This window comes from Dipteris shenzhenensis, chromosome 28, assembly GCF_047967505.1.
Source record: "Dipteris shenzhenensis isolate YYH24624 ecotype China chromosome 28, Dip_SZ_1.0, whole genome shotgun sequence".
Lineage (NCBI taxonomy): Eukaryota > Viridiplantae > Streptophyta > Polypodiopsida > Gleicheniales > Dipteridaceae > Dipteris > Dipteris shenzhenensis.
This window is the reverse complement of record NC_141623.1, coordinates 5,831,915-5,845,066: the sequence shown is the minus strand read 5'-3', so window position 1 is coordinate 5,845,066 and position 13,152 is coordinate 5,831,915. Positions and strand designations below refer to the sequence as shown.

General features: G+C 42.6%; 1 protein-coding gene across 1 annotated transcript; it reads left to right on the top strand.

Annotated features, from left to right (window-relative positions):
• The first annotated feature begins 3,899 nt into the window (after nucleotides 1-3,899).
• On the top strand, nucleotides 3,900-4,800 carry LOC147883091 (uncharacterized). Its single transcript, XM_087399843.1, has one exon. It carries the CDS (start codon nucleotides 4,070-4,072, stop codon nucleotides 4,511-4,513), a length of 444 nt encoding a protein of 147 aa, XP_087255969.1. The 5' UTR covers nucleotides 3,900-4,069; the 3' UTR covers nucleotides 4,514-4,800.
• Nucleotides 4,801-13,152: the final 8,352 nt, after the last annotated feature.

The following is a 13,152-nucleotide window of genomic DNA, read 5'->3' as shown; positions in this document are numbered from 1 at the left end:
TATTTTTTTGGGTATTTTGGAAAAAAACTGAAATTTTCCCTAGATTTAGGGAGCCTCTCTTACAGAGAAGTTCACATGGCATAATCTCCTTCATGGATACCATTTTTCCTTATCCAAGCCTCTAATATTTTAGTAATTCTCCAAAGGGCCCCTTTTAAGTCTAAAATTTTTGTAATGTAACAAAATTGTCTAAGTCATGTATTAAAGAAGCGAGTACAATGAAAAATATTTGAATTGCTCGAAATCCTTCTGTTATTTCTCATTGATTGGAATTATGACTACAAGATATGACAAAAGCAAGAAACTGTCACTGCACTAGCTTCTACGACACACTATATACTAAATTCTGATGAAGAGCATGCGCATCAACAACGAACTACGATATTGTCAGTACATGAGAACACCCATTGTACTTGCTACAATAGCCAGATAGGCGAGGATTTTTGAAGAAATATCCTACAAGTCCAAGAGCAAGAGTGACACTCTATATGCAGTTTCAGAAAACGAAACAAATATTGACGAAACTAGAAGGAGAGAATTTTTCAAAGCACATAAAATGAGAGAAGATGCAAGAAAAAGGAAATACCTTCTTCGTAGGCGAACTTCACAGAACTCTGAAACGACCTCTTCAGTGTCTTCCTGCCTTTCTTCTTTTCCACAAGTTTTTCGTGGTCTGCTTTCACATGTCTAGAAGAACCAACTCCACCTTCGCGACCTCCGATCATGTTCACAGAGTGCAGGGGACAGGTGGCGCAGCAAAGTGGATTAAAGATGACAAGCAACCAAAATATGAGCAGGCGATAGAAGTGACAGAGATAAACAGTGCGTAGCAGAAATACAGACCTTCAATAGTGTGCTTGCCACAGAGCGGGGGACCCTTCTCCTTCATGGGATGTTTTCCCAACCAAACGTAAATCCGCTTGGCCGTTCGAACAGCATCGCAAAACGGTGCTGCATCAAATCAAGCTAAGTCATGTTTTCAATTCAAAGAAAAAGGATTAACTGAGGGAGATGGTGAGGGGCTAAAAAATTACGCACCATTATCATACGTCTGCTGCATCATATCCTTTACTTTGTTCTTATTCGAGTCTTCACAGTTAAGGATCCCGAAGTCCGAACTCTCAACTTCCTCCTTCACTTCCAACAAACTTTCATCAACTTCCTCCTGTGACTGCGAGCAAGCTTGCTTCGTCTGGCAATTCTATCATACGAAAGTCGGAATCATCTACTTCCTCCTTTACTTCAACCAAACTTTTTGCACCTGCACAATCACAAATGCGTTTTTGAATCAAGTGTGAGCAACAACATTGAGTAAAATTTCATAAACTGAGCTTTTTGCAATAATACAATTATAGCGAGTAATACCGATAGTCTATTCGGCTTTTTCTTCACCAAGTGCTACGTTACTACACTCCAGACTCTGCAACCAACAAACGGAAATGTTTATCAAACTAGAGACGCAGAGATATATGTGAAGGAAGGAAGGAAGCAGAAGATGAAGTAGAAGGAATGCCTTGTTCGAATTTTAGGCTGTCACTCTCCATAGATTCCGCAAGTGAATCAAAAGCCATTGGAAGGATAGGGAATAGATTCAAGAAGATGATAAAGGTGTTCTCAGGCAGTGTAGGGAGTGCACGAGGAGCAAAGACTATGAATTCGTGAAGCAGGGAGTGCCTCTTTTACATTTTGTTGTGGGGAGCGTCATGAATTATCCGGGGATTTCCTGGCTAGTACCCACTTTGGAGAGCCTGCGTTTAGCATTGAGGTGTTGGGGCTTACCTTGAACCTTGGGTGACTTTTCTAGAGGAGGTTGGAGGTTCCTACCTGGCAGAGTTTCTTCTTCAGCCTGCGAGAGAGAGTTGTCTTCCTCCATGATTGGCTGATTCAGATCATATTCATTTAGCTCCCGAGATAATTGTTGGTCTACGTTGAACTGAGTGTCATCAACAAAATCGTCTTCTCCCATGTCATCTGTGGAGGATTTTATGTCTTCTTCCCCTGTCAGTTCTACATTATTTTTCCCAGCATCTTTAGATTCCTTCTCATGTGGCTGGGAAACAATTAGAGCTGGTTCAGTCAGGTCAACGAGGAGAGGAGAGAACTTATTAAAGTTCCTACTCTTCACCTTATTGTGGACAACAGTTTTTGAGAGTTTATTTTTCTTAGAAGCGGTCTGGAAACCATCACTATCAGGCTCATTCTTCTGCCCTTGGGAGGGGGCTAGCTGAGAGTCTGCAACAGACTTTTTTATTGTCTCTGGGCAGTCTCTTACAAAATGACCAGTACGCATACACTTAAAGCAAGCATTAGGAAGATTTTTGTAAGAGATTTCCTGTTTTCTGACTATGTTTCCTTCTGAATCCTTAATCAATATGAATTCGGGCATTAGACCCAACACTTCCATCTCAATGAGCACCTGCGGGTGCCATCTCGGGTTGATGTCTGTGAAAGGGCGTTGGCCAAGTAATTTCCCTAGAGGTTCAACGATTAATTTCAATATAGGAACGAGATGAGCAGACAAATTAGGGAATTCTACCCAAACCGGCATTCGGGTGGGTTTTGGGCCCATAGGGTCAAAATCTTTGTTCCATTTGAACAAAGACAACGGGGAATTGCGAACCATCCACTGTCCCCCCCCCAACACATTCAACGCTGCTTCTTGGTTCTCAAATAGAAAAAGGAAAAAGTTATTAGGCAGATACTGTGTAGATAATACCTTGTTTCCTCTAAGAATCCAATTTTGTCGAGTCCACTGACGAAGGACTTCCGCAGGAGGGCGAGGGCCATGGCATAGACCAACCAACGCACGTTCCTGATACATTTTGGACCAGCTGAAAAGAAGGTTGGAAGGGATTTGAACAGAAGCCATACCTCCCTTCGATGCTGCAAGTTCGCTGTTCTCACCTGAGGCTTGATTGCTGGTTGTATATTTGCCTTGAGCTTGGGAGATTTCTGCTGCAGAGTACATGTTCGCTTGGAGATTCCCAGCAGAAAAGCCATCTCTCGTGGAAAGAATTGGAGGGCTTTCACGCAAGAAGGGGGCCTGGGGTGGGAATGGAGTCCTGAAGCTCCCAAATGCTAGGCTGTTGAAGAGGAAGCTATCATTGTGCGGGGGCTGGGAATTAAAGAAGGGTCTCAAAGGGGCTGAAAAGGGTTGGAACACAGGGTTCCCCGTTAGCGGAGGAAAGGAAGGTTCCCCAGGCATGCGAGGAATCCCGAGGGAGGTTCCAAACATCCTATTAGGCTGAATATCCATGGCTACCGTCGTATTGGATGGGACTAGAGTCTCGAGCTGGGATAGTCGGCCTGTATGGCTTTGAAGGAGATGGTCATTTCCTTGCAGTTCCTGACCTTGGAAGGCTTCGTGCTCCAAGTCGAGGCGAGGGGGAAAAACTGCTGGACGGCGTGAAGCAGGGGAGTCTTCCACCATCTCTGTGGAAGGGCCTGCCTCACCCATGGTGAGGTGGCCCTCCTTTAGGGGGACGGAGAGCCTGTGCGGAAGGGAAGGGGGGGGGGAATTATTGCACTTGCAATTTCGTCCGAGCAAGGTAATGAATCCGAATATACGAAATCCATTATCATGCCTCCACCCAGTGGGAAAACTTATCTCGTATGTCAAAACGTGCAACCAGGTTGGCCGACACGAGGAGCTCGCGGGAAGCGAAGAACACCATCAGGGAATTCTCGTGTACGCTGCAGGGGGTTCCCGTGTGCCGTCCAGATTTTCGCCTTGCACGTCGCCTCCAAAATACCGCGTCTTGTGCGCAATATTGCTTTATCCCCACGTCTCGGATCTGTGCCTGTGGGATAGCATAGTTATCTTGAGACCTTATTACCCGGATCTTTCAGTGCTCTGGCCTGTGTCGACCGTAATCAAGATCATCAATTTGGCTTTAGCATTAGCGGATCGGCAACACAGCAGGAAACCCAGGGCCGAGCTGAACGCTGACCTCTCAAACCCATCGAGCATATCTCTGTGAGCGGATCAGCAACGCCAGTCAAGGCCTCGTAGCTACAAGGATTTTGGTCTCGATCTTGTTCTGAAGGACCTTCGCTCGTCTTTCTGACGATGTCAGGCCCTGGATTTGGCCCAGGCCCTGGGTTCGGCCCTGGCCCTGGCGGTCCTGGAGGTGACCCATTACTGAACTGTTTGTGCTGCCCTTGTATGTTCGTCTCGTCGTTGATCGGGGGCCTTCTAGGGTGCTTATTCGCTCCGTTTGGCTACGGGGGAGGAGGTTTCTGGGGCGGACCGGGTTTCTGGCATAGGTTCGGAGGTCCAGGAGGACCTGGAAGGCCTTTCGGTTTTGGAGGACCGGGAGGTCCAGGCGGAGGGTTTGGAGGACATCCGGGTTTCGGAGGACCGGGAGGAGGACCTTTCGGTTTTGGAGGACCGGGAGGTCCAGGCGGAGGGTTTGGGGGGCCAGGAGGAGGGTTTGGAGGACCGGGAGGAGGTGGATTCGGAGGAGGAGGCGGATTTGGAGGTGGAGGAGGAGGAGGAGGAGGTGGCCATTGATGTCTTCATTGCAAGCTAGATATTGTTCTTCACTGCCTTACACTCAAGAGTTTTCCATATCGACTACTCGTTCTGCAGCTACGTAGTGACTTGTTGATGTGTGTCCTCGACCTTTCTTATTCTGATGATATCGAACGAAAAGCTTTCAAGATTGCTAACTCATCTCATCTGCGGAGTTGAAACAGATTTGTCACAGGGTAGATTCTCGCCCTGGACAGAGAGATCCAGAGAGCCATAATTTTAACATGTATGTGCACATCTGGTAAGAAAACAAGTTCAGCATGTTACTGATCTGTTTCTCTTAAGTGTTGCTTTATTCGACTATACATGCATGTGAACTTCTGGCATTGGACGAGCCAGGGTTGACTTAAGTTCTGTGCGTGATTATGTAACAATTTGCTCTTCATACCCCCTTCAATCTCATAGGCAATACCCTCGATAATTCGGTGTTGTCTCCATCCCTGCAATTAAGATGCACTCCCTCACTTTGTGCTGACACTAAATATATTGGATAGAGTGCGTGGTATCCTGCGTAGAGCCCCTTTTTCTGCTATTATTTGTGAGGAGAATTAGCATTATCATAGCAAAAGGATAGTGGAATTAGAGCGTTATCAACTCTCTCTCTCTCTCTCTTCCAACACATTCGTTTTAAGGGTGAGGAGTATTCATACCCTTGTTAGATATTGTTGTTTCTAAAGAACTTTTTTCAACTAGATTTCGGGCACGAGCTATATTTTTGAAAGAGTTTTAAGGCCAGTATATGTTCAGTTGTTGAGAGTAGCTTTGCTAGGAGCATTCATTTACATGCCAAGAAATTGGGAAATTTGCTTTCTACTAAAGAAAAAATTTCAACTTGATTTGATTTGGGTAGGCAATATGTGCTTTTTTGTTGGCAATAGCTTTGTTAGGTTTCTGTAGAATATGTATTGTTGATCTCAATCATTAAGACGAAGTAAAAATTATGAGATGGGCAATTTGTCTATGCTTTCTTGGTCATCCATATTCATTTATATTCTCTTTGTTTGTTTCCACACATAGATTGTGAAACACATGTGGTAGGACCTTGCATTCTAGTTTGGATTAGTTAAGAAAACATCTTTCCTCCACACCATATACAACTTTGCATTTTCATAATATACGAAGAGCACCATGTGTTACACCCTTCTAGAAATGTGGTGATGAAGAGAAACCAATTTTAATCATCTTTTCTTTTTCTGGGTTAAATTTTGAGAAGTGAGGTTCCCATTTTAATAATTGCTCTCTTCAATTTCATGAATTCATATTAAAGTAAATACTTGATGTATTATGCCCTCATAGGTCCCAAGTGATGTCAACCAGTTGTACTTAAATTATTCAATCGAGCTACAAAGTAAATGTGAGAAGCTATTTCACATTGCATTTGCAAGAAAATGAGCTTGAAACCCAATGCTGAAATGGAGAGAATGTGTTGTATATGGTAATTGGATAGAACTTTGAATTTAACAACACATAGTACTATGCGTTGTAAACAACACATAACCACACAGTTGTGTGGGGGGGAGAGTTGGCCAAGGATAGTGCTAAGGAAGATGTACAATGGATTGTAAGACCATGGATCATGGCCTTCTTTGGGAACATAGCACTTTGTATATAGCATTTAGCACATAGCATGTACATAAATTTGGCAATCTTTGCAATTGTAAGAAAAATCAATAGAGTAAAAAGCTTTACATTTGAGTATTTGGTCACACTTCAATTGTCCACATAGCAAACAACACTTCAATAACTCTCTTTCTCTTTCTCTCTTTGCAATGACAACAACATGAGAACAATAGTAAAACAAACTTTACTCTAATGCTCTAGAATCTTACTAGAGAGGAAGGTGTGTCATTGATACCATTTAACCGTGGCCACAAACATGGAGAATGCTATTTGGTTACTTGGCTCCATGCTCCTTACTTTTGCCTCTCATCTGCTCATCCGCTTCCTTTCTCTGCTATTTGGCTACTTTGCTCCACGCTCCCCCCTTCCAGCTTTCATCCGCTCATCCGCTCACTTGCTCATCTGCTCCACTGCTAACCCAACACTCTCATCTCTTTTCATTCTTCATCAATGCCATGCCACCTATCAAACCCAATTTTATCTCCCCTCATATCAATATGATCTCCATCTTGTTTGCTTTCTCGTACAAGGTCACACTGTTGCACTCGACATTAAAATGCCTGCACTTGTGTATAGTCTTCGTATTCTCCATCGGCTACCCGAACGTCTCCATGTCATCATCTTGGATGGCATGCACATTGCTTACCTCTTTTTGGCTATGTTCTATGGATACCCTAGAGACATTGATGAAGAGCTAAGGATTTTTATGGAAGAGTTTTCTTGCATTGTTATTGGCCCCGTATTGTGATACCTGCAATTGTGCACGGTCTTTCAGCTCTCCATCATCTCACCAAAAATCTCGACATCACCATCGTCGGCTCCTCAAAAATTTGATCTATTTCAACTTAATATAAATAATTCTATTATCGCAATCATTGCTAGTAGCAATCACGGTTGGTTGCGACCGCTGCTGTTGGTGGAGTCGTTGCACAAACAATTAGTGTATAAGGAAATACATTTTCCTTGGTTTTAGGATTAACTCTACAAGCAGTAGTAAAATAGCTCCAAGAGCAAGTGTGGTGGTTGCAAGGAAATACATTTTCCTTAATTTAGGATTAACTCCAACCTGCACTAAAAGAATCCAAAAATGAGTCTGGTGGTTGCACAAGGAAATACATTTTCCTTGGTTTAGGATTAACTTTTAACCACTTGTTTTAAACTATTAATTGCAGTCTCATTACACTATAATAGCATGCTGTTTCAACCAGCCACCACCAAGCTAATTTTAAACCTACTCTATGGCACGCTAAGAACATAAATTAAGCTATTTAAAAATGCAATTGTTGACATGGCCCTTGAGGGGTCCCCTTTAGGGGTAAGGCCATATCGACATGCCATTGGACATATGTGGCATGTCTATATGACCCTTGCCCCTAAAGGGTCCCGCTCAAGGGTCATATCGTAGGCTGTGAATAGTCTAATGCACAAAGATACATCACAGAGACTACGTAAAGGAGGGCAAAACTGCTCATGTAGTCATTAGGAGAAAAATGGAGCTCATTTTGGGGTCCTGTAAGAAATTCATGATTTTCTTATTTCCTTAGCTCAAAATTATAAAGTTCTAGAGTGAGAAGCACAACTTTCTACGGTCAAGCATTCTATTGGAGATATAAATCATGAAACAAACAAACTAATATTTTGAAGTTCCCGCTTGAGCTGTTTTCACTGTCATGAATGCTATGTCAAGGGCCCAATTTCTACTATTTTGGTATTGAATTTGGTGGTTTTTACATCAATATTGTGTCTGGAGTAAGTAAAACCCCCCAAAAAGACTTTTGAATCACTAAATTTGGCCTCTCGGAGGGGTCAAGATGATCGAAATAGGTGCTAGACAGGAATGTGCTTAAGAAAGCGATTTGGGGCCAAGTGCCCAAATCCCATTCTTAAGCACATTCCTGTCTAGCACTTGTTTTTTTCATTCTGACCCCTCTGCATAGCATTTATGACATACTAGAAATCTTAAGCGAGAACTTCAAAATGCTAGTTTATCCATTTTGCGATTTGGCGTAACATTCATGACACAGAGCGAAAACTTCAAAATGTCAGTGAGTCAAGCATCTCTAGAGTGAGAAAGTCTATTCTTTTTAATAAATAAAAGCATTTCCAATGTAAGGTTGGCCTCTCTCTCATTGGAGGATCTCTATTTTTATCTGACCTAAAAAGGCCCCAAAATGAGCTCCGCCTTTTACTAATGAATGTGTCTCGAGCTTTGAAGTGCTCAAAACAATAAGTTTTGACAGATTGAATCTCATCATTACACAATTGTGGCAATCACTATGCTAGAAAAACTTTGGCAAGAGCGTAAGATGCCCCGAATTCAAAATCTCACCCATTAGTGCATCGCATTGCAGCCCCAAAACTGCCCTTAAAATAGTTTTGTGATTGGTTATAACCGACTGTGCATTGATCTTTTTTGCTAGGCCTTCAATTATTACTAGGGTTTTTATGGATTTCAACTATTGTCTATAGGAAGATTGGCTTGTTTGATTCTCTCATTGGAACATTCGAAATGGGGCAAATGCTACAACTTTCACCATAATATTCAACAAATGGCCAAAGACCAAGAAATCCACTTGGAGCCATTGCATCTCTATGTTAGTTGAATATTGCAGTGAAAGTAGTGTCGTTGGCCTCATTTTGAATGTTTTGATGAAAGAATTGAGCCATGGGCCATCTCTTCATAGTTCTCTAGCAAATACTATAAGCCATCCCCTCAAAGTCATCCTAGAAAAACCTATGTGCCATCCATTCACACACCCCATAAAAAATTACACCATACACACCCTACCAAATAGCCTCCCAACAATATAAGAATGTTGTGCCCCACAAGCACACCATCCTAGAACCCTTGATCAAATCCTTCTTGCCATCTTAAGGGTAGCAAGAACCACCTAAGTGTTGGTATGAATTCACACATTGAGCTTCCTGTTAATCGAATCCTTCTTATAATCTTGAGGGTAGCAAGAATTACCTAGTTGCACATTCGTATGTTGAGGAACTTTGTCAGAAACTTGCGTAATGACAATGTACAATGCTCTAATGAGCCTATAGATCTCGACTATAATGTCTTTTGTGGGATCCAAGTAATCGAGAGGCTTTCACTGAGGATTCTCATGGAAATGGCGACATGCCATAGGTTGGTGATAAACGACTCAAGTGGAAAAAATATACTATTGAAGATGGCTACCTGCTCTACAAGGGTAGAGTATGTGTCCCAAATAATAATGACATTAGGCACCAAATTCTTTTTAAATGTCATGATAGTCCGAGTGTTGGACACCCAGGAATTCAAAAGACATATGTGCTTCTGAAAAGACAAATCTTTTGGCTTGGAATAGGTAAGGATGTCCAAGATTATGTATTGAAGTGCCAAAAATGCTAGGTCAATAAGGCTGAACGCCTTAAGGTAGGAGGTCTCCTACACCCATTGGAGATTCCATCTTGCAAATGGGAAAGCATCTCCATGGATTTCATTGTGGGATTACCTAGGACATAGAGGGGACACAACTCAGTTGTGGATTGGTTGACCAAGATGGCTCATTTTATTCCTGTCAATGAAGATGTTAAAACTCTAGAATTAGCTAGGCTATCTGTGGAGCATATCTATAGACTCTATGCGCTACCATCCGGTATTGTTAGTGACCGAGATAGCGAATTTAATAGCCGTTTTTGGAGGGCTGTGTTTAAGAGGTTAGAAACTTCATTGAATATGAGCATCACGGATCATCCACAGAGTGATGGTCAAACTGAAAGTGTCAATCGAATCATTGAGGATATGCTTCGAGCATATGTAAGTAAACGGCAAACTAATTGGGAACGGTATCTGGCCACACATTGACCTCCCCTTCCCTCCACCCTCTGCTTGTCAACTGAGCGTCTCGTCACCAGCACCCTCTGCTTCAGCCTCGATCTCGAAATTCTCTGAACAGCCCGTTTTTGGGCTGTCCAGAGCTGCACAAGACACTAGCGCCCATTGTAGATGCCTGCCTGCCCCCTTGCAGGTTGCACCTCACCACCAGCACCCTTCTTCCTTTTCAACTGTCCATCCACCTTGCAGGCCCTGCTCTGGAATAGCCTGCTTTGGTATTTTTTGACACTGCTGCGACCTGCTTTCTCACCTTGCCTTGAAGCCGGGAATAGCCTGCTTTGGGTATTTTTCGCCGCTGATGCAGCCTGCTTTCTCACCTTGCCCCCCCTTGCAGGTTGCACCTCACCACCAGCACCCTTCTTCCTTTTCAACTGTCCATCCACCTTGCAGGCCCTGCTCTGGAATAGCCTGCTTTGGTATTTTTTGACACTGCTGCGACCTGCTTTCTCACCTTGCCTTGAAGCCGGGAATAGCCTGCTTTGGGTATTTTTCGCCGCTGATGCAGCCTGCTTTCTCACCTTGCCTTGAAGTCAGCCTGTTCCACCTAGCATTAGAATTTGCATATAACAGTGCCAAACATTCAGCTACGGGTTTTAGTCCATTCAAAATGAGAAAGTCTACCTTAAGGTACCTGAATCTTCAAAATCTCTAAAGACAGGTAAATGTCTGAAGTTGTCTCCTAGGTTTTGTGGAGCATTCACAATACTTAAGAGGATTGAAGAACTTGCTTACAAATTAGCCTTACCTGAGGGATGTAGAGTACATTCAAGTTTTCATGTCAATAGGCTAAAAAGAAAATTAGGAGATGATGATAATCTCATTGGAAATGAAGTCCTAGTTGAACTCATTAAACCTGCATCTTTACCACACGAACAAGAAAGAACTTTAGATAAACAAGAAAAAAGAAAACATATTATATGGCAAGAGTGTTTGGTTAAGTGGAAAGATAGATCTAAAGAGAGTTCAACATGGGAAAGGGTAACCAGTCTCTAGAGGAGGTTTCCCAATTTTGTTGTTGAGGACGCAAACCATTCTTAAGGGGAAGGGAATGTTACGTCAGCCATAATCCCGGAATAGTCTGGTGTGGTTATGGTAAAGCAGGAAACCAGAGGGCTTGACAGTGCAATGGTGGACACACAAATTAATGCCTAGGCAAAATAGACCTACCATTATAGAAGGATGCCAAGAGGGGTAAAAAGAGTAAGGTCCTTTGAAAGGACGGGTCCACATGGCGTGCACTGGGTTCAGGGGAGATTCTAGAGAGAGGCTCCACAAAAGGAAGAAAGTGGAGGGAACTCTTGGGGGAGTACATGGATGGATGCAAGATGCCTGAAGGAGTACTCTGGAATCATGGTTGGGTGGAGAATCAGAGTTGAGCCCTCTTTATGGTGATGCAAAAGCTAAAGCCGCAAATAGACCTCCACAAAAACAAGTACATGCGGTGCAAGTGTTGCCGCTTAACGGTACTGAAAAGTACGCTGAGGTAGAGGTCTATCATGAGGATAGCACCCACATGTGCTGTCTATCATTGGCAATGTGGCAGCCCACCTTTGGTCCTCATGATTTAATGAGGATGCATGGAAAATTTAAGGGGCAAAGAGTTAAAGTGATGGTCGATGATAGTGCAACACATAATTTCTTGAACTACTCCTTAGTTAAGAAATTAAAATTGCCTAAGAGTCCCAGTGCCCATAAATATGTGGTCTCTTTGGCAAAGGGCAGTGATAAAAAAGTTTGGGACACCATGATTCATGGTGTAGAGGTGGATATTCAAGGTTAACAAGATGCCTTGGATTTCCAAATCATGCATCTCGACCGAATAGATGTAGTGCTTGGTCAAGAATGGCTATATAGTCTTGGGCATAGCTTACAGCAGAGTTATCTTCATAACTCCATTATGTTTGAAAAAGAGGGTAGAGTCTTTCAGATTCAAGGAGAACATGATGTGCCTAACTCTCCTCTTATTTGTTCGATAGAATTGAAACGACTACTACACCAAGAAGAATGCGAGGTATATCTCAGTGAACTTACTTTTATTGGTGATTTTATGTCTTCTACATTGGAAAGAAGTAATATTGTTTTTGATAATGTTAAAAAGTGTAAAATATTTTTTCAATGATTGAATGTTTGAATTTAAAGATGTTTTTCCGTCTGATTTACCTGATGGTTTACCTCCTGAGAGAGAAGTAGATCATAAGATAGATTTAATTCCTGGATCTACTCCTGTTTGTAAACCCCCATGTAGGCTTAGTCAAACAGAGGAATGTGACATCAAAAGACAGTTATCAGAATATCTTAAGAAGGGCCAAATTCAACCAAGTAGCTCACCTTGGTTTGCACAAGTTTTACGGGTAAAGAAAAAGGTTGGTACTATGTGTTTATGCATAGATTATCGAGCACTAAATAAAATCACCATAAAAAATAAGTATCTTATGCCTCACATTGATGAGCTCTTTGATCAATTGCAAGGGGCAAAATACTTTACTAAAATTGATTTAAGATCAAGATATCACCAAGTATGAATTAGGAAAGAGGATGTCCCTAAGACATCATTTCGTACTAGGTATGGGCATTATCAATTTAAAGTAATGCCATTTGGATTAACAAATGCTCCAACAACTTTGATGACACTTATGAATAGTGTTGCAACAAGGTGTCAGGGATGGTTGCATGGTTGGTAGAGGGAGGATGCACCTTCTCCATCGACCCAACCTCTCTAGCGTACTTGATATAGGGGCAGTGAATTCTCATGATGGAGGCTACGAGGCAACTCCTCCCGCTCACCTATGCCCTTTGCCTTTGCCAGAGGACAGTGTTTGAAATGGTGTCCAGCATCACTACTTGGAAAATCTGGGTTGCCCGTTGCAATTTTGTGATGGGAGAGCATCAGGCCACCCTGGTCATCATTTGGTGGGATATCAACTACATGCTGCTCTCATATGGGAGCATGGGACTCTTACATTTACAGCGATAGCTGAAAGGTAGAAGCATTTTTGCATGGCTTAGCCTGCAGGTATCTTCTATATCATCATCGTGAGAGGTGCTTGCTAGTTGTATTCACCTCTATTAGCCCTTGGTCTAGAGATTCCCTAAGCAGTGAGGTGGGTGGATTGCTCATTTGTATGGTTGA